The sequence below is a fragment of the Hemitrygon akajei genome, chromosome 12 (genome assembly GCF_048418815.1).
Source record: "Hemitrygon akajei chromosome 12, sHemAka1.3, whole genome shotgun sequence".
Classification (NCBI taxonomy): domain Eukaryota; kingdom Metazoa; phylum Chordata; class Chondrichthyes; order Myliobatiformes; family Dasyatidae; genus Hemitrygon; species Hemitrygon akajei.
The window spans coordinates 69986542-70008307 of NC_133135.1; the positions used below are offsets into that span (position 1 = coordinate 69986542).

A 21766-nucleotide genomic window follows, 5' to 3' on the forward strand; every position below is an offset into this window, starting at 1 on the left:
ATGTTAAAAGAGTGAAGGCACGTGCTTGATTTGCCCAGGAGTCCAGCCAATGTGACAGTAATAATGAGGCACACAGTGTGTTCATGAACATGATAAAGTTGAAGTGCTTTTGCTCATTTCTGGACTCATTCTCAGAAATAGTGCTTATAGATGGAAAATGGCTTTCTGCATACAGTATATCATATTCTTTTTTCAGACCCTACAGTGCTCTGTGGAGGGAATGCTGAGAGCTACGGAGGAATTCTACATGTAATTTTTTTTTTTTTACTATGCCATAATGTGCAATTGTAGCAGAGTTCCTTCTGTCTGAAATGAAGAGAATACATACAGATTTTCCCAGGTTACAATATCTCCTTATTTACCTCAATTTTTCCAGTCACATTTGCAATCTTTTCATTAATAGAATTTAAATAGAATTTATTTAAATCTTACGTCCATCCCACAATGTGAGGAAGTTAAAATCTTTGCATTATGACTCTTTTGCAATGTACAGGCATGTGAATTTAAGAGTCTAATGGCTTGTAGAAAGAAGCTGTCTCATAGCCGGTTGGTCCTGGCTTTAATGCTGTGGTAGCGTTTATCAGATGGAAGCAGCTGAAACAGTTTATGGTCGGGGTGACTGGTGTCCCCGATGATCTTCCAGTCCTTCATTTTGCAACTGCTGCTATACATATTCTCAGTGGAGGGAAGTTCACATCCACAGATGCGCTGGGCTGTCCGTACCACTCTCTGTAGTGCCTAGCGATCAAAGTTGGTGCTGTTCTCGTACCAGGTGGTGATACAGCCAGTCAGTATTCTCTCAGTGGTGCCCCTGTGGAAGATTTTGAGGATGTGGGGGCCCATGTTGAACTTCTTCAGTTGCCAAAGGTGGAAGACATTAGAAGTTCATTGCCTAGAATTTGAGTATAGTGTCTTCTCTTCAGATTCTATTCCTATTCACAGATTTTTGACCCCATTCTACAGCAGATTGCTTCATAAAATATCTAAATGACAATGAGGGCTAGTGCCCTCTTGTATACTGTGGCATGTACTTTCTTGCCCATTGATGAATTACTGATTTTGCTGTTTCGGTTCAATGTTTTCACAGGTTACTGTGGTTGATTAATCTTTAGATCTGGGCAAATTTATTTAAAGAGAGGAAGCTGGAGGGATGATGACTGATGTTTCTTTTTGCAATCTGTGCAGAACAATTCTGGGTTGTGCAAGCGGATTTTGACTGTATCAACCACTTATTGTAATCTCTTTTGGTGTTTCTATACCCGGCTGTGATCAACCAGTTAAGGATACTCTCCACTGTTAATATATAGAAGTTGGTGAAAGGATGTCCAATCAACTGGTGATCCAAATGTTGCTAGTCCTGTACCAATGAAGCCTTTCTAACCCTGTAATTATTTTGCGTATGCCAATGCATTTTGCAGTCAATTAATTAGTTTTGAGGTGTGGTTGCTGTTCTGCTGTAGATAATGCAATCAGTTTATGTGTAGTAAGCTTTACGTGTGTAGTAATGACTAGGCAATCTCCTTCGGTGAAGTAGAGTGCGAGATACATATTGGCCAAGTGTAAGGGGTTAAAGAATGGATCAAAGAATACGTACACAACGCTGGAAGAACTCAGCAGGTCAGGCAGCATCCGTGAGAAAAGAGTAGCCAACGTTCGGGCTGAGACCCTTCATCAGGAATGGGGGGGTGAGAGGGCCGAAGCCCAGTAATAGAGATAGGGGAGGGGGTAGGGCCTACAGGCTCCAGGTGGCAGGATGTGGTCGAAGAGACAGAGAGAGTCGGAGATAGAGTTTACTTATGAATGAGGGCACTTCCAACAGTGCACTTTATACGGTGCAAAAACACCAACACATTTTCCTTTTCAAGATTGGAGCTTTAACTCACGACCTGATTTGGAGACGAGAGTGCTGCCAAGCTGCTGAGAGACAAAAGACCTGTGGACCCAGTGGGTGATGAGGAACTCTCATAAATGCTGAATTATTATTACTACCATTAATTAAGACAATGTTGCCTTTTGATCCATTGAATGTAAGTTGCGATCCATCTTGACCCAGCTAAATGAAAGCACCGGAACCATGGTGTAAAAGTTGGCTGTTCGCCTTAACTGGTCATTCTTCCAGATCGTCACAAGGTTTGCAGGGGTACACATACTCATCCACCATACATGGGCAAGTAATTATTTGTTGGCCAGGCACTAAGTAAATATGCCACTTCCAAATTTCAGAAGAGTAGTCAATGAACAAGGGTTAATTAAAAATAACAACGGTAGGAGAGGCAAGAAAGACTGCAGATGCTGGCAATCTGGAGCAACACACAAGATGTGGGGGGAGGGGAGTTGTCAGCAGGTCAGGCAGCATCTGGACAGTCAATACTTTGAGTCAAGACTCTTCTGGAATGGAAAGAAAGAAAGAGGAGAGAAGCCAGTACCAAAGGTTTGGGGGCTTTGTGGGAGAAGGGTGTAGTGAGAGTTGGTGGGCGATGGGTGAGTCCAGGTGAGGTGGCGGAAGTTAGATTGGGGGTGGGGGGTTGTTGGGTATGATGTAAGAAGCTGGAAGTTGTGAGAGGTGATAGGTGGAAGTGCCAAAGTGCTGAAGAATCTGTAACCTGATAGGAGAGGGCAGCGAATCATGGAATAAAGGGAAGGAGAGAGGAGTGTGTGGGTGATGGTCAGATCGAGAGGGTGAGGAAGAGGAGAAAAAAGCAGTGCCAGTGCTGGAAGGAAGTGGAATTAAAATGGCTGGACACAGCAAGGTCCTGGCTGTTACAGTGGACTGAGCAAAGGTGCTCATCCAAGCAATACATTCAATCTACACCAGTCCAAGTGAAAAGAACCTTGCACAGAAAGAGGCTGTGGCCAACAGTGAGAAATCAGATTCAGATGTAGTGTGAGATTATAGATCCTATTCCTCTGTCTTCCCTGCTATCCAGAAATGGGGCTGCACTGTAACATAGCAGTAGGCTCGGAACACTTTACAGTGCCAGCGATAAGATTGGTGTTTGATTTCTGCCATGACTGCAAGGAGTTTGTATGTTCTCCCATTGGTCATGTGGATTTTCTCTGGGTACTCTCATGTCCTCCTACATTTTAAAGACGTTGACACCAGAAGCATACCAACATTTGTGGGCTGCCCAGTACAATTCTTGCTGATTTAATTTGATGCAAATGACATATTTCACTATGTTTTGATGTATATGTGACAAAGTTAACTTTTTTCCAATCTGATTTCACCATTTATGATAAAAATCCAATGATAATAACCTTAATTCATTTGATAATTATGAGATAATCTGCAGATGCAGGAAATCCAAGCAATATTCACAAAATGCTAGAGGAACTCAGCAGGTCAGGCAGCATCTATGGAAAAGAGTAAGCAGCCGATATTTTGGCCCAAGACCCTTCATCATCCTGAAATGTCAACTGCACTCTTTTCCATAGATGCTGCCTGGCCTGCTGAGTTCCTCCAGCATTTTATGTGTGTCACATGTTATTGATGCCAAATCTAACTTTACACCATCATCCAAAAGCAATAATTGTGCTTTTAACTCCCAGAGAAGCAAACAGATTTTGCTACATTAATGAAAAGTCAATATTAAACTAAATGTTCATTGCTAAAAAAAAGCAACACACACAAAATATACTAAGAGATCTCTTACTATCTTTCCTTTCGGTTAGTCCTGACAAAGGGTCTCGGCCCAAAATGTTGACAGTGCTTCTCCCTATAGGTGCTGCCTGGCCTGCTGCGTTCCACCAGCATTTTGTGTGTGTTGCTTGAATTTCCAGCATCTGCAGATTTCCTCGTGATTGCTAAAAAAAAAAGCCATTTTTGCATAGTACAGTTGATGAAAGGAATTTGTTCGATGATAATGTTGTGATTGATAGTAGCATATTTAACTTCAGACAATATATACTGAAATTCTTTCAAACTGGATAGAACAACTCAACTTGTAAAATACACATTCTAACGTAATTCACTATAGATCATGCCTGGTATTTTGCTGTTGTTTATATGCGTGTAAGTATTTGGAAAAATCACCTGCTGCTCTCAGCTATGGTGAAAAAAATGTAGCCAGTAACAGTTTGGAACTGTTTTACATTCTCACTGAGTTTTGTGAAGTTCCAGAATGAAAATATTTGCCAATTGAAATATCTAAAAAATTATATCCAACATATCAGCACACAGAGAATCTAAATGAATTGCCCTCCCCAATAATTACACGGCCCACACACTAATAGTCATTATTACTTTGTTTCCTACCTTTTCTAAGGAGGACTTACTATGAAGGTTTTGGTTAACCATAGGATAGAAGGAGATGTGGCTAAATGGATCAAAATGATTTCATTAGCGTTTCCATTATATATGTCCACAAAAAATGGTAAAGGAGGAAGTTATATTCACTACACAGTGCAATAGAACTGCAACAAATCTGGACATTTGAGTGCTGGCAGAATGGTTGCTTAGACAGGAAAAACAGATGGCTTGAAATATATAATAGTTTATGTAATTTAAGGATTAAATAGTTCTGGTCTGTTTTTAAGCAGTGTACTTGCTTCCCAAATTAGAAAAGTGAATAGGGTGTCTGCTAGCCAAATAATCCCGGGGGCAAAAAGGGAACATCTTGGGTTAATAATTTAAAATTAATGGCCAATGATCATGAAACCAAGCACCCAGTTACTGATCAAACAAACAGCTTCAATTCACAAATGAATTTTTTTATTATTATAAATTTGACAATTTGGTGAGAAATGTTTATCAGAAGGTTGCACAAAGACTACCACGGTATGACTGGTTCCTGAATTTTACCTATATTAGTCATTAGCACCTCCTTGTAGATTGTAATTTATAATACTGTTGAATATTTGCTCCTCCTCCTCCTCCTCCCGGTTAGAGGTTTTGCAAACATTTGAAAAATGTGTAGTGGCAAGAAACCATGTTGATAATTATGTGGGCCTGCGATTTTTGAATCCTTTCAAAATTATTGGTGATGTTATGAATAGAAAAAGCATCAATTTCCCAGGATGCTAGGAGATGCTTACACTCCTAACCTACCTCAGTCATTTTGGCTTTAACTTTCTAGGTTACCCTACCTTAAGTACTTTTTAAATCTTATTTTAAAGAAATAATAAAATATTTTATTTTAATATAATGAAAATGTGAAGATCTGCTGCCAGCTAAGCAAGTATAAAATCTGTATGAGAAAATGACATGATGTGAGATGAGGTGAATTGTATTTAATTCACTAATCATCTGAGGTGTAATATCGAGTTTCACTGTGGTCAGTCAGTATAGTGCACATCCTTCCAAGTGTTGAACAATCAGGAAAAATACTGGAGTACTTTTGAATGTATTATATACAATATGTGATTGTGTTAGATACTCCAGTCCAAATGGATCTTATAGATTATGTGAGATTAAGTTTCTTGATTATAGAATTATTTTTCATCATTTGAAGAGGTGCCAATTCTTGTTATCAACATTAATAGCAATAATGCAACTCTCAATGGAAATGCATGATTTAAAATATTTGTGATATGGTTGCGCTGTATAAAAATGCACCCATAATACAAAATGTGCCACCTTTTGCTTTGATCATTTCTTAAATATACTTTCATGTTTGCTTAACACTGATAAAAATGAATCTTAAAGCAAATTACTGAGGTAGATAGAGAAAATATTTATGCATGTACTGTAAAAGTTACAAATACCATGCAAGCATCTCCTCTGTCACCTCAACTGTTCACTACATTTCATAATGAGTTGGTGTGATAACATTTTCCAGTTTTCCAGTTAATGGTGGCATTGTGCGTGAAGGGGAGTACATAATTATAAGGAGATGGATTATTTGGCTGAGAGCAATTGGATTAAATATATTACAAAAGAGGCATGCGTGAAGTCTTCCATTTTGTACCAAAACAGTGTACAATCTGAGTATTAAAGAACTAAAACAGCAAACAGGACAGGAGCAGGCCCTTCGGCCTGCAATGTTGTGTCGAACCAATTAAATTAGAAATCAAATGGCCAACTAAATTAATCACCTCTGCCTACACAATGACCATATCCTTCCATTTATCTCACATTCATTTGCCTATCTAAACACCTCCTTGAAAGTCTCTAATGCATCCGACTCTACACCCAGCCCAGGCAGTGCATCCCAGACACCCACCACTCGGTGTAAAAAGCTTGCCCTCCCTTCCCCTCTGAACTTGGCCCCTCTCACCTTAAATGCATGCTCTCTGGTATTAGACCTTTCAACATTGGGAAAAAGATACCCCCTCTGCCAATGCCTCTCAGTTTTATAAACCTCTATCAGATCTCCCCTCAGCCTCCACCCCCCCCCAGAGAAAACAACCCAATTTTGTCCAACCTCTTGTTATAGCACCTGCCCCTTAATCCAGGCAACATCCTGGTAAACCTCTTCTGCACCCTCTCCAAACCACGACATCCTTCCAATAATGGGGTGAACACAACTCTATGCAATACTCCAGATGTGGCCTGACTGGAGTTTTATAAAGCTGCAACATATCTTTCTGACTTTTAAAATCAATGCCTCATCTAATAAAGGCAAGAATGCCATATGCCTTCTTAATCACCCTAACAACCTGTGTAGCCACTTTCAGAGAGCTATGAACTTGGACCCCTCTGCTCAACAACCCTTAAGGGTCTTGCCCTTAATAGTGTACAGTCTCCTTGCATTTCACCTAACAAGATACAACACTTCACATTTGAGACCGTAAAACCATAAGATATAGGAGCAGAATTATGCTCTGCCATTTCATCATGGCTGATCCATTTTCCCTCTCAGCACCAATCTCCTGAATTCTCCCCATATTCTTTCATGCCCTGACCAATCAAGAATGTACCAATCTCTGCCTTAAATAAACGTAAAGACTTGGCCTCTACAGCTGCCCATGATAATGAATTCCACAGATTCACCAATCTCCGGCTGAAGAAATTCCTCCTCATCTACATTCTAAGTGGAGAGGGGAGTCTATTCTGAGGCTGTGTCCTCTGGTCCAAGACTCTCCCACCATAGGAAACATCCTCTCCAAATCCAGTCTATCAAAGCCTTTGAATATTCAATATGTTTCAATTAGGTCATACTTCATTCTTCTGAATTCCAGTGAATACAGGCCCAGAGCCATCAAATGCTCTTCATATGACAAACCGTTCAACCCTAGAATCATTTTCATAAACCTCCTTTGAACCCTCTCCAGTTTCAGCATATCCTTTGTCAGATAAGACCAAAACTGCTCACGATACTCCAAGTGAGCCAGTACTCATCAGAGGATGAGAGGTGGGGAGGGTCCTATTGTCACTACTTCAGAGGACCTCTCCTGGACCCATCATATAAGTGTAATTGCAAAGGAAGCACGACAGTGCCTCTACTTCCTCAGGAGTCTGTGGAGATTCAGCATGTCATTGAAAGCTTTGGCAAACTTCTATTGATTTGTGGTGGAAAGTGTGCTGATTGGCTGCATTACAGCCTGGTATGGGAACACCAATGCCTTTGAGCAGAAAATGCTACAAAAGGTTGTGGATTTGGCCTGGTATATCACGGGTAAAGCCCTCCCAACCATTGAGCACATCTACGTGAAACATTGCTGTAGAAAAGCAGCACCCATCAAAGATCCTCACCACCCAGGTAATGGTCTTTTCTTAATGCTGTCATCAGGCAGAAGGTACTAGTGCCTCAGGACTCGCTACCACCAGGTTCAAGAACAGTCACTACCCCTCAACCATCAGGCTCTTGAACAAAAGGGGATAACTACGCTCATTCTATTTCTGGTGTTCCCACAGCTGATGGTCTCACTTTAAGGACTCTTTATCTTGTTATTTAATACTCATTATTTTTTGCTATTTTAATTATATTTGCATTTGCATAGTGGTTATTCATTGATCCTGGTTACAATGATAGTTTTGCATATTTGCTAAGTATGTCCATAGAACAAAGAATCCCAGGGTTGTATGTGGTGACATGTATGTACTCTGATAATAAATTTTACAGTGGGGCCTAACCAGAGCTCTATAAAACTTTGATGTTACATCTTTGATTTTAATTTCTAGTCTTCTTGAAATAATGCTAACATCACATTTGCCTTCCTCACTACATACTCAACCTGCAACTTAACCTTAGAAAATCCTGCACAATTACTCCCAAGTCCCTTTGCACCTCACATTTTTGAATTTTCTCTCCATTTAGGAAATAGTCTGTCTTTTCTTTCTTCTGCTGAAAGTGCATGACCATACACTTCCTGATAATGTATTCCATCTGCCATTTCTTTGTCCATTCCACTAGTCTGTCTAAATCCTGATGTAGCCTCTCTACTTTCTCAAAACTACTTGCCTCTCCACCTAACTTCGTGGAATCCACAAACTTTGCAACAAAGCCATCAATTCTGTCATTTAAGTCATTGACAAATAATGTAAAAAGAAGCAGTCCCCACACAGACCCTTGTGGACCACCATTAGTCACTGACAGTCAAACACAAAAAGCTGCCTTTATTCCCACTCTTTTCCTTCTGCCAATTAGCCACCGCCTTATCCATGCTAGTATCTTTCCTGTAATACCATGGACTCTTAACCTGATAAGCAGCCTCATGCATGACACCTTGACAAAGGTCTTCTGAAAATCCAATACACAATATCAACCAATTCTCCTTTGTCTAAGCTACCTGTTATTTCTTCAAAGAATTCCAACAAATTTGTCAGGCAATATTTTCTCTTTAGGAAACCATGCTGACTATGACCTCCAAGTACCTCAAAAGCATATCCTTATCAATTGACTCCAACATCTCTCTAACCACTGTGATCAGACTAACTGGCCTATAATTTCCTTTCTTCAGCCTCTCTCCTGCTTGAAGAGTGAAGTGACATTTGCAATTTTCCAGTCTTCCAGAACCATTCCAGAATTTAATGATCATTATTAGTGCCTCCACAATTTCTTCAGCTACCTCTTTCAGAACCCTGGGGTGTAAACCATCTGGTCCAGGTTACTTATCTACCTTCAAATCGTTCAGTTTCCCCTCGAACCTTCTCCCTAGTAATGGTAACTTCACACATTTCTGAACCCTGACACTCTGTAACTTCCACCATACTGCTAGTGTCTTCCACAGTGAAGACTGATGCAAAATACTTCAGTTCATTCACCATTTCTTTGTGCACCATTGCTACCTCTTCAGAATCATTTTTCAGTGGTCCAGTATCCACTCGTGCCTCTCTTTTACACTTTATATAGTGAGGAAACTTTTGGCATCCTCTTTAATATTACCAGCTAGCTTACTTTTGTATTCCATCTTTCCCTTCTTAATGACTTTTTAGTTGCCTTCTGTTGGTCTTTAAACACCTCCTAATCCCTTAACTTCCCACTAATTTTTTGCTCTATTATATGCCCTCTCTTTGGCTTTAATATTGGCTTTGACTTCTCTTGTTAGCCACAGTTGTGTCATCTTGCCTTTAGAATAATTCTTCCAGATGTGTATATCCTGCGCCCTTTGAATTGCTTCCTGCTTTTGCTGCTCTGCTGTCATCCCTGCCAGTGTTCTTTTCCAATCAGTTTTGGCCAACTCCTCTCTCACGCCTCTGTAATTCCCTTTACTCCACTGTAATTTACTGATACATCTGACTTTAGCTTCTCTTTCTTAAATTTCAGGATGAATTTCATCACATTATGATCATTTGGCCAGTTAAACTCCATCTGCCATTTGCGTACCCATATCTGCAACTGATCTATATCCACTGTGTTCTTTGTCAGTCATCTACGCTATCCAAAACACCACCAATCTTTGTATCATCTGCCAACTTACAAACCCACGCATCTACATTTTCATTCAGATCATTTATATAAATCATTAACATCAAAGGTCCCAGTACAGATCCCAGTGGAACACCAATAATCACAGACCCTCAACTAGAACAAGTCCCTTTGAGCACTACCCTGTGTCTTCTGTGAGCAACTGAATTCTGAATCAAAACAACCTATTCACCATTGATTCAATTCATCTTAATCTTCCAGATGAGTGTCCTATGAGTGACATTGTCAAAAGCCTTATTAAAATCTATGTAACCAACAGACACAGTTCTCCCTTCATAAATCACCCTCAACATCTCATCAAAAAACTCAATCAAGTTAGTAAGACTCTACTTGCCCTACACAAAGCATGCTGGCCCTCCCTAAGTAGGCAATGGTTTTCCCAAAAGCTCATAAATCCCATCCCCAAGGATTCTCTCCAGTAACTTCCCTACCATTTACTTGAGACTCACTGGTCTATAGTTTCCAGAATGATCTTGAATAATGTTGGAACAACATTAACTACTCGCCAGTGCTCCGGGACCTCACTGGTCATCACTTTACTTGCCTCTCTCAATAACCTGGCATATATCTCTTCAGGCTCTAGGACTTAAGCACCTTAGTGCTCTTTAAGAGCCCCACACAACCTCCTCCTTTATTTCGAAATGGCCTAGCATATTAATGTTCTTGGCACTGATCTTCCTATTCTCCATATCCTTCTCCTTGGTAAATAATGACGTAAAGTACTCATTAAGGACATTACCCACAAATCTACATCCAAGCAAGTGTTTCCCCCTCCCCCCTTTCTCAATTAGTGGTCCTACCCTCTCCCTAGTTGTCCTCTTTCTCCTGATGTATTCATAGAATGCCTGGGTTTCTCTTTAATCCTACTTGACAAGGACTTCTGATGGCCCCTCCTGGCTTTCCCTTCTTGAGTTCTTTTCTGGTTTCTTTATAATCCACAAGGACTGTGTTTGGTTCTAGCTTCCTAATCTTTACCTGCTTTTTCTTCTTGACTAAATTCACCATCTCTCTCAACATTGGAATTTCTCTCACCTTGCCATTTTTGTCCCTCCTTCTGACAGAAATATACCTGTCCTGGACGCTGTGCAGTTGGTCTTTAAACACCCTCCACACATTGGATGTGGAATTGCCAAAAACAGCTGTTCCCAATTAACTCTCCCTAGTTCCTGCTTAATGCTCTTGTAATTTGCCTTGCTCCAGTTTAATACTCTTCCACAAGGTCTAAACTTATCCTATCTATTGTCTTAAAACTTAAGGAGCTGTGATCACTGTTCCCTAACTGCTCACCCACTGAAAAGTAGGTCACCTGGCCAGACTCCTTACCCAACAGCAGATCCCTCCTCTTGTTGAACTATCTACATATTGATTTAAGAAACCCTCCTGGATGCACCTAACAAATTCTGCTCCATCTAAAACCACTTGTACTAAGAAGGTCCTAGTTTATAATAGGGAAGGTGCGTCCAGCATGATGACAACCTTACTGTTTTTACAATTTTTCTTAATCTGCCTGCATATCTGTTCCTCAGTGCCCCAGTGGATATGGGGGGGGGGGGGTCTGCAGTACAGTCCAATCAGAGTGATTGCACCTTTCTTACTTTTGAGTTCTATCCATATAGACTCAATGGACAAGCCCTCCCTTATAGAGATAGATAGATAGATACTTTATTCATCCCCATGGGGAAATTCAACATTTTTTCCAATGTCCCATACACTTATTGTAGCAAAACTAATTACATACAATACTTAACTCAGTAAAAATATGATATGCATCTAAAATCACCCTCTCAAAAAGCATTAATAATAGCTTTTAAAAAGTTCTTAAGTAGTTTACTTAAATACATTGAGTCCTCTCTGATGCCCCCTCTGAGTGCAGCTGTAGTATTGACCCTGATTGGTAGTGCAACTCTTCCCCCTTTTTTACCTCCCTCTCTATACTTTCTAACACCCCAAAACCCTGGAATATTAAGTACACATTCCTTTCCCTTTCTCAACCAGGTCTCCACAATGGCCACAACGTCATGATTCCACGTACTGATCCATGCTCTAAGTTAATCACCGTTACCCATAGATAGATAGATAGATAGATACTTTATTCATCCCCATGGGGAAATTCAACTTTTTTTCCAATGTCCCATACACTTGTTGTAGCAAAACTAATTACATACAATACTTAACTCAGTAAAAAAATATGATATGCATCTAAATCACTATCTCAAAAAGCATTAATAATAGCTTTTAAAAAGTTCTTAAGTCCTGGCGGTTGAATTGTAAAGCCTAATGGCATTGGGGAGTATTGACCTCTTCATCCTGTCTGAGGAGCATTGCATCGATAGTAATCTGTCGCTGAAACTGCTTCTCTGTCTCTGGATGGTGCTATGTAGAGGATGTTCAGAGTTTTCCATAATTGACCGTAGCCTACTCAGCGCCCTTCGCTCAGCTACCGATGTTAAACTCTCCAGTACTTTGCCCACAACAGAGCCCGCCTTCCTTACCAGCTTATTAAGACGTGAGGCGTCCCTCTTCTTAATGCTTCCTCCCCAACACGCCACCACAAAGAAGAGGGCGCTCTCCACAACTGACCTATAGAACATCTTCAGCATCTCACTACAGACATTGAATGACGCCAACCTTCTAAGGAAGTACAGTCGACTCTGTGCCTTCCTGCACAAGGCATCTGTGTTGGCAGTCCAGTCTAGCTTCTCGTCTAACTGTACTCCCAGATACTCCATTAAAATACTCACACTAAAATGATCCATTCCATTGTATCTATTACTTTGCGCCTACTTGTTATTACTGGTCCTGACATCTACCCTCCTCTCCATCCCTCCACTTTCTGACCTGGTGTTCTGGTTCCCATCGCTCTGCCAGACTAGTTTATCTTCCTGATGTCGAGGTAGTGGTATAAAGCAGTGGTCAAAGGTCATTAAACTGTAGTGACCAAGCACAAAATATAATCTAAGAGCTTACTGGAATCTTTTTGTTTTAACCAATGGTCCACATTGCAATACATCAGGAAATTGTGCTTATTTATGCAAAATCCTATATACTCCATACTGGGATATTTTATACAGTTCAGATGCAGTTTGCTTTATATTAACCTTAAAAGAGAGCAGCACCAATACATTTGGTGGTTTTGAAAGTACGAGACATCAGATAAAGTGGAAAGGATCAATTAATTAAGTTAATGTTCTCTTAATATACCAGGTCTTGGTGAAATTTGCTTGAGATTTTTAAGGTTTTAGAAGTGTTTGGTAAGATGGATAGGTAGAAACATTTTCTGCTGTTGGGACCATCTATTTTGGAGATCTGCAGTTCAGCAAGGAAACATGGGCAAGGGAAGGTAGAAGTATGGAACTCCCATTAAAAACATTAAAAGTCAAATTGTAAAGTCAATTTGGCAGAACTTTGCTTGTTGTGTTTGTTTAAGAGTACAGGTGTCCCCCCCCCCCCCTTACAAAGGCAGAGCATTCCTACGAAACCTTTCTTAAGCCAAAATGGTGTAAAGCGAAGAACCATTAATTTATATGGGAAATATTTTTGTAAAAGCGAAAATCCGCTTTGTAATGTGAAAACAGGTTACTAATGTAGGTCTTTTGTAAAAGCAAAATGGCGTAAAGCAAACATTCATAAAGTGGGGGACACCTGTGCAGAGTCAAGGAAGATGAGTTGGCATAAGGATTGACGTGGTTTTAGTGATGAAGATATAGCCTTGAAAGGGTAATTGATTTTGGTTACTGCATTTCTTTCTTTCATGGCACCAATTAGTTTTAGACTAGTTATGTTTTGAAAGTGATGTCAACAATTTTCTCCTGCTTCTGAACTACTAGTATCTGAGTGCCCGTCAGAAAAGAGTGGATAATTTCGTGAGTTCCCTACTAGTTTTTAGCTAGTGTGTCTGTAGACAGTCAGTGGTCCGTTTCTTCCAGTACTTTCACATTGCAACGCAGAGGTCAGGAGTGAGCTGGAGAGCATTGTTGTATATCTAACCTGCAGCATAAGTATCCCAATCCAAACGACCCCAAGTAGCCCCTAAGTTATGTGTCACCTAGCATTGCTGCATTCATTTGAATGGATCACTGCCCTTGATGACCAAGGAATTACAAGACAACATCACCTGACTGTGCAGGTGATGCCTCCCTCCCAAATGCGCTGAATAACTTCTCCGCCCGGTTTGAGGCGGAAAATGACATGGCGGCGAGGAAGTCCACCCCTCCTGCGAATGACCAGGTGCTGTGTCTCTCCGTGGCTGATGTGAGAAGAACCCTGTGCAGGGTCAACCCACGGAAGGCTGCTGGACCAGACAACATCCCTGGTAGAGGGCTCAGAGGATGTACAGACCAGCTAGCAGATGTTCTCACTGACATCTTCAACATTTCCCTGAGCAGTGCCACCATTCCAACGTGCTTCAATGCCGCCACCATTGTCCCCGTGCCGAAGAAGTCCTCAGTGTCCTGCCTAAATGACTACCGTCCCATTGCACTTACATCCATCATCATGAAGTGTTTCGAGAGGCTCGTCATGAGGCATATCAAGACCCTGCTGCCCCCCTCACTAGACCCCCTGTAGTTTGCGTACCGTCCCAACTGCTCAACAGATGACACCATTGCCACCACCCTCCACCTGGCCCTAACCCACCTGGACAAAAAAGACACATACGTTCGGATGCTGTTCATAGACTTCAGTTCAGCATTCAACACAATCATCCCTCAGAAACTGATTGGAAAGCTGAGCCTATTGGGCCGGAACACCTCCATCTGCAACTGGATCCTAGACTTCCTGATGTTACGAACCCTGTAACTGGGTCACTTACCAGCAAAGATAGAGGCGTCCGTTGGAGTCTGATGGTACTATTTTTAACAGTATTTATTAGTAAAAATACACAAAAATAATATCAATGCAAATATACAGATAATATACGTCGTCAATACTAAATCTAAAAGTGCGGGTATAATAATAATCAATAAGAAACAAGCTCTATCGTTGTCTAGGGGATAATGAATTGTCCGATGGAAATCTAAAGTTCGCCTTAGTTCACACAGGCTGCCGTCGTTTGTTTGTCGTTGTGTTGCAATTGTTGGAGAGAGAGAGAGAGATAGAAGAATGGGAACAGTTACCGCTAAGTGTTTTGCCAACCTTCCTTTATGATTTCGATCTGTCGGTGTCTCGTTGTTGTGGCCGTTCAAGTGTGACCTCTCCTTTAGCTAAACCGTTCTTCCGTGATGAGCCCACCACCCAGGCAAGGGAGGACACACACGAGCTCTCACCGGCTTCACTATAAAACGCTGTCACTGGATTTCTAGCGTTTCTCCTGGTGTGTCTGAGGGGTGTTCCCCAGACCCGTGTTTTATCCTCACTCACGGGGTCTCAGATGTCATTCAGGTTGGGATGATGCAATCCCTCAACCAGACCACTCTGGTTGTCCCCTGAGGGGTTTCAATGAATAGTACAGTACTCAATACACAATTCCTTCTCCAAGAGACAATAGTAGTAATCAGTGGTTCCGTTCCGCGTTTGTTAGGAGACATTCCAAACCTTGTGTATTCTGCGGTGTCTATAACAACTGCCTTTGCTGTTCCTGTGTCTCTCTCATTACTGACATGCTGTGTATCTCTCTCATTTCCTGGGTCTCAGACCCGAAATAATAGCGATCTTGTGATTCTCAAAAAGGAGGGGGCGACTTTGCACCCTTCGGCCCATCAGAGTTGCTCTACATTCGTAACACTGACTGGGAGCTCCCCAGGGCTGCGTACTCAGTCCACTGCTGTTCACTCTGCTGACCCACGACTGTGCAGCAATACACAGCTCGAACCACATCATCAAGTTCGCCGATGACACGACAGTGGTGGGTCTCATCAGCAAGAACGACGAGTCAGCTTACAGAGAGGAGGTGCAGCGGCTAACGGACTGGTGCAGAGCCAACAACCTGTCTCTTAATGTGAACAAAACAAAAGAGATGGTTGTTGACTTCAGGAGGGCACGGAGCGACCACTCCCCACTGAACATTGACGGCTCCTCGGTAGAGATCGTAAAGAGCACCAAATTTCTTGGTGTTCACCTGACGGAGAATCTCACCTGGTCCTTCAACACCAGCTCCATAGCAAAGAAAGCCCAGCAGCGTCTCTACTTTTTGTGAAGGCTGAGAAAAGTCCATCTCCCACCCCCCATCCTCATCACATTCTACAGGGGTTGTATTGAGAGCGTCCTGAGCAACTGCATCACTGCCTGGTTCGGAAATTGCACCATCTCGGATCACAAGACCCTGCAGCGGATAGTGAGGTCAGCTGAGAAGATCATTGGGGTCTCTCTTCCTGCCATCATGGACATTTACACTACACGCTGTATCCGCAAAGGAAACAGCATTATGAAGGACCCCATGCACCTGTCATACAATCTCTTCTCCCTCCTGCTGTCTGGGAAAAGGCTCCGAAGCATTCGGGCTCTCACGACCAGACTATGTAACAGTTTCTTCCCCCAAGCTATCAGACTCCTCAATACCAGAAGCCTGGACTGACACCTTGCCCTACTGTCCTGTTTATTATTTATTGTATTGCTGGTACTGTTTTTGTGCACTTTATGCAGTCCAGTGTAGGTCTGTAGGCTAGTATAGCTTTCTCTGTTTTTTATTACATAGTTCAGTCTAGTTTTTGTGTTATGTGACTGTGTTATGTAACACCATGGTCCTGAAAAACATCTCATTTTTACTATGCGCTGTACCAGCAGTTATGGTCAAAATGACAATAAAAGTTGACTTGACTTGAATTGACAGTAAGGTTTTTAAAATACATGTGCAATTAATCATAATGTTTTAATTAACTTCAAAATTCAAGTTATTTTATTATCTAAGTACACATATGTCACCATATACAATCCTGAAATTCATTTTCTTGCGGGTATACTTAGTAAATCCAAGAACCATAATAGAATTAATGACAGATTGACCCAACAGGACCGTAAGACCATAAAACCATAAGATATAGGAGCAGAAGTAGGCCATTCTGTCCATCGAGTCTGCTCCGCCATTCTATCATGGGCTGGTCCAATTCTTCCAGTCATCCCCACTCCACTGCCTTCTCCCCACACCCTTTGATGCCCTGGCTAATCTAGAACCTATTTATCTCTGCCTTAAATACATGCAATGACTTGGCCTCCACAGCCGCTCGTGGCAATAAATTCCACAGATTTACCACCTTCTGATTAAAGTAATTTCTCTGCACCTCAGTTCTAAATGGACGTCCTTCAACCCTGATTTCATGTCCTTTTGTCCTAGACTCCCCTACCATGGGAAATAACTTTGCCATATCTAATCTGTTCAGGCCTTTTATCATTCAGAATATTTCCATGAGATCCCCACTCATTCTCCTGAACTCCAGGGATAACAGCCCAAGAGCTGCCAGACGTTCCTCATACAGTAACCCTTTCATTCCTGGAATCATTCTCATGAACCTTCTCTGAACCCTCTCCAATGTCAGTATATCCTTTCTAAAATGAAGAGCCCAAAACTGCACACAATACTCCAAGTGTGGTCTCACGAGTGCCTTATAGAGCCTCAACATCACATCCCTGCTCTTATATTCTATACCTCTAGAAATGAATGCCAACATTGCATTTGCCGTCTTCATCACTGACTCAACCTGGTGGTTAACCTTTAGGGTATCCTGCACAAGGACTCCCAAGTCCCTTTGCATCTCTGTATTTTGAATTCTCTCCCCATCTAAATAATAATCTGATTGTTTATTTCTTCCACTAAAGTGCATGACCATACACTTTCCAACATTGTATTTCATTTGCCACTACTTCGTCCACTCCCCTAAACTATCTAAGTCTCTCTGCAGGCTCTCTGTTTCCTCAACACTACCCGCTCCTCCACCTATCTTTGTTTAATCCGCAAATTTAGCCACAAATCCATTAATCCCATAGTCCAAATCATTGACATACATTGTAAAAAGCAGTGGTCCCAACACCAACCCCTGTGGAACTCCATTGGTAACTGGCAGCCAGCCAGAATAGGATCCCTTTATTCCCACTCTCGGTTTTCTATCGATCAGCCAATGCTGCACCCATGCTACCAAGTCCCCTGTAATTCCATGGGCTCTTATCTTGCTAAGCAGCCTCATGTGTGGCACCTTGTCAAAGGCCTTCTGAAAATCCAAATACACCACATGTACTACATCACCTTTGTCTACCCTGCTTGTAATTTCCTCAAAAAATTGCAGTAGGTTTGTCAGGCAGGATCTTCCTTTCAGGAAACCATGCTGGCTTTGGCCTATCTTGTCAGCTGCCTCCAGGTACTCCATAATCTCATCCCTAACAATTGATTCCAACAACTTCCCAACCACTGATGTCAGGCTAACAGGTCTATAGTTTCCTTTCTGCTGCCTCCCACCTTTCTTAAATAGCAGAGTAACATTTGCAATTTTCCAGTCATCCGGTGCAATGCCAGAATCTATTGATTCTTGAAAGATCATCATTAACACCTCCACAATCTCTCCAGCTACTTCCTTCAGAACCTGAGGGTGCATTCCATCAGGTCCAGGAGATTTATCTACCCTCAGACCATTAAGCTTCCTGAGCACCTTTTCAGTTGTAATTTTCACTGCATATATTTCACTTCCCTGACACTCTTGAATGTCCGGTATATTGCAGATGTCTTCCACTGTCAAGACTGATGCAAAATATGCAATCAGTTCCTCCTCGTCTCTCATTACAATATCTCCAGCAACATTTTCTATTGGTCCTATATCTACCCTCAACACTGTTTTACACTTTATATACTTAAAAAAAGATTTTAGTATCTTCTTGGATATTAGTTGCCAACTTCCTTTCATAATTCATCTTTTCCTTCCTAATTACCTTCTTAGTTTCCTTCTGCAAGTTTTTAAAAGTTCCCCAATCCTCTGTCTTCCCACTCAGTCTGGCTTCCTTGCATGCCCTCTGTTTTGCTTTTACTTTGGCTCTGACTTCATTTGTCAGCCTCAGTAGTGTCCTTCCATTTGAAAATTTCTTCTTATTTGGAATATATCTATCTTGCACTTCCTTCGCTTTTCACTGAAATTTCAACCACTGCTGCTCTGCTGTCCTTCCTGCTGGTGTCTCATTCCAGTCAACCTTGGCCAGTTCCCCTCTCATGCTATTGTAATATCCTTCAGTCCACTGAAATACTGACACATTGGAATTTAGTTTCTCCTTCTCAAATTTCAAAGTGAACTTGATCATATTGTGATCACTGTTCCCTAAAGGTTCCTTAACCTTAAGCTATTTTATCACCTCCGGATCATTGCACAACACCCAATCGAACACAGCCGATCCCCTAGTGGGCTCAACAACAAGCTGTTCTAAAAAGCCATCCCTTAGACATTCTACAAATTCTCTCTCTTGAGGTCCAGTACTGGCTTGTTTTTCCCAATCCACTTTCACATTAAAATCCCCAACGATTATCATGACATTGCCCTTCTGACACACCTTTTCAATCTCCAGCTGTAATTTGTAATCCACATCCTGGTTGTGGATTAACTACCAAACTACCAATGTGCAAAAGACAACAAACTGTGCAAATACAAAATTAAAAAAAAAGAATGATAAGCAATAAATATCAGGAATGTGAGATGAAGAGCCCTTAGAAGTGAGCCTGTAGGTTGTTGCAACAGTTCATTGATGGGGTGGGTGAGGTTATCCCCACTGGTTCAAGTGCCTGATGGTTGAGGGGTAATAACTATTCCTGAACTGAGACCTGAGGCTGCGATGGCAGCAGCAAGAAGAGAGCATATCCCGGGTGGTAGGGGTCCCTGGTGATGGGTGGTGTTTTCCCACAATAGTGCTCCATGTGGATGTAACTTCTATAAATACAGTTGTTTTAAAATTTTTAATATTATTTTCTTAAGTTTATTTAGCTCTTTTCAAGCTATTAAAAGACTCTGTTCAACAGAGACACTTCAACAAGTAGCACAAAGGCATGGCAGCAGTGAACAATCAAAATGTGTCAATTTGGGATTCTCTGCCCTGAAACCAGTTGCCGTCTCCAGTGTGCCCTCCTTTTCGGAAAACGGAACTGGCAAGTGCAATAACAACTCCGGAGGTACAGCAATTAAGTGCAGCTACAAGACTGATGCAGCTATTGTACACACGGAGCAAGTGCAGAACAGTACATTAGTATTATACAATACACTTTTAAACTTCAAATGTTTACATATGTCGGTGTGAAGGCAAAACAATTTGAGATGTTACTCATCTAAGCTGTCACTGCATTTATAGTCCATGTCCTAAAAAAACTTTGTACTTAAATGCTTACTCTTTTGTGGCTGATGCTTGTGCTGTGTAAAGTTGCTTCACAATATATAGGACAAGAGATCAGAATTTTAAATGGTGCTGGTGTAAGGAAGAATTGTTTGTGAAAACTTCCCTGCTCATCTTGCTGGCAAACCTTTGTATCTCACGTAGTTCACAAGGCTTCTGATTAACAGCTTTTCTGCAGGACATTGCATTTCGCAAAGCAGTTCTCCTTTGGCACTGTGCTGTGACTCCAGCCTAAATTTAATGCCCATTTTGTGGAGTAGGATGAACTCATAACTGCAGGATTCAGCTAAGCCAAGTTGACTCTCAAGGTAATGTAAAAATCTACAATGGACGGAGGTTCAGGTGAATTTGTGCTGCCCATTTAGCTTTGCCGTCATGCAAAGTATGTAACATTACTGTTCTTTGTGTACTTTAATGAGGTTCTGCATCGTAAGTGATTGCAATTGTGGTGGTAGTTTCAATGGGACCTGTTCCTTTTCAAGGCCCCCAGTTGTCCCGATAACCTTGATTACTATTCAGTTGGGTAACAGAGATTTGTAAAGAGCTGCTTTCCACTGTGGTGGATACTTGAGCTGCAGTTCATGAAATTGAAAAATAAAAATTGACCTTGTCTGTTACAGGAACTTCTTTGTGTTTGTTCTCAGGGAAACTTCATTTCAAAATTGCAAGTGAAAATAATGATTACAGTTAACAGCTTCTTCTCCTCCTTTTGTCTTTATAGGGTATCTTCATCTTCCTGATATATGGAGTGTACAACACAGAGGTAAGGCAAGTTATAGTGTTTCAAGGCTGACAGCCAGGATGAGAGAAGTGACAGGTTTCTGATCTCACAGAGGGACAGAACAGCTTATCGCTTGAGTGTCCTACTGCCCTTCATGCTTGGACTGCCCCATATGCATTCTGGTTTACCATTAAACACTGACAACCAGATGGAAAATGATACATTTCTCATAGTCACTTATCGATATTTCAAAGTCCTTTCTTGTTTTTCAAGCGCCTTAAGTTTACAGAATGAAGCCTATTTAAAGTTTAAACCGGTTTGTAGAATTATGGACTAACTCTTAAGATTGGGACTAAAAGATTAAGTACCAAGATGCAAGATCTTACAATACTGCAGAAAGTATTATGTACATAACAATATTACTTAAATTCTCCCGAGGTTTTGTTATTTTCCACGTATCTCTCTGAACAATCTTCAGATCAATTTTCAGAAAAAAAGAGCTGATCTATACGTTTGATAGCTAATGGTTTTTCTAATGCATTAGAATAGAATTTGTTTCATATTTAATTCAGATTCCACTTAAAACTGTACTAATTGCTTTAACTGTATATATAGAATGTATCAATCAGCAGTGGTCTTGTAAATTTGCATCGTAAGATCAAATTGGAAGAATGTATTTTAATTATTCTTGAGGACAATTTCATATTCCAATAGGTTTTAAAACCATGGGTTCAGACTAGAAGGAGCATGAACCACAGTGAAACTGGTGCCACAAGAAAATTGGCTGGTTTACTCATCTGTGCCTTCAATATATTGAGGCTGTGGCCATATAACGAGAACGTATTTGTACCCGTGAGAAGCAAAGAACTGAGCATAAACCAGGCGATTGAAGGACAAGGCCTACCGCCTCATCCTTCAATTGTCCAGCTTATCCTCAATTTCCCAG

General features: G+C 41.2%; 1 protein-coding gene across 3 annotated transcripts in view; it reads left to right on the forward strand.

Moving 5' to 3' along the window:
* LOC140737191 (adhesion G protein-coupled receptor D2) overlaps nt 1–21766 on the forward strand; it is a 314325-nt gene that overhangs the window by 118209 nt on the left and 174350 nt on the right. For 2 of the 3 annotated variants that reach the window (XM_073063435.1, XM_073063437.1), the window contains exon 21: nt 20821–20862. The exons of the other annotated variant lie outside the window; for it this stretch is intronic. In XM_073063435.1, the coding sequence (XP_072919536.1) occupies nt 20821–20862 (42 nt within the window). The remainder of the gene's footprint in view (nt 1–20820; nt 20863–21766) is intronic. 3 annotated transcript variants of the gene reach the window in all.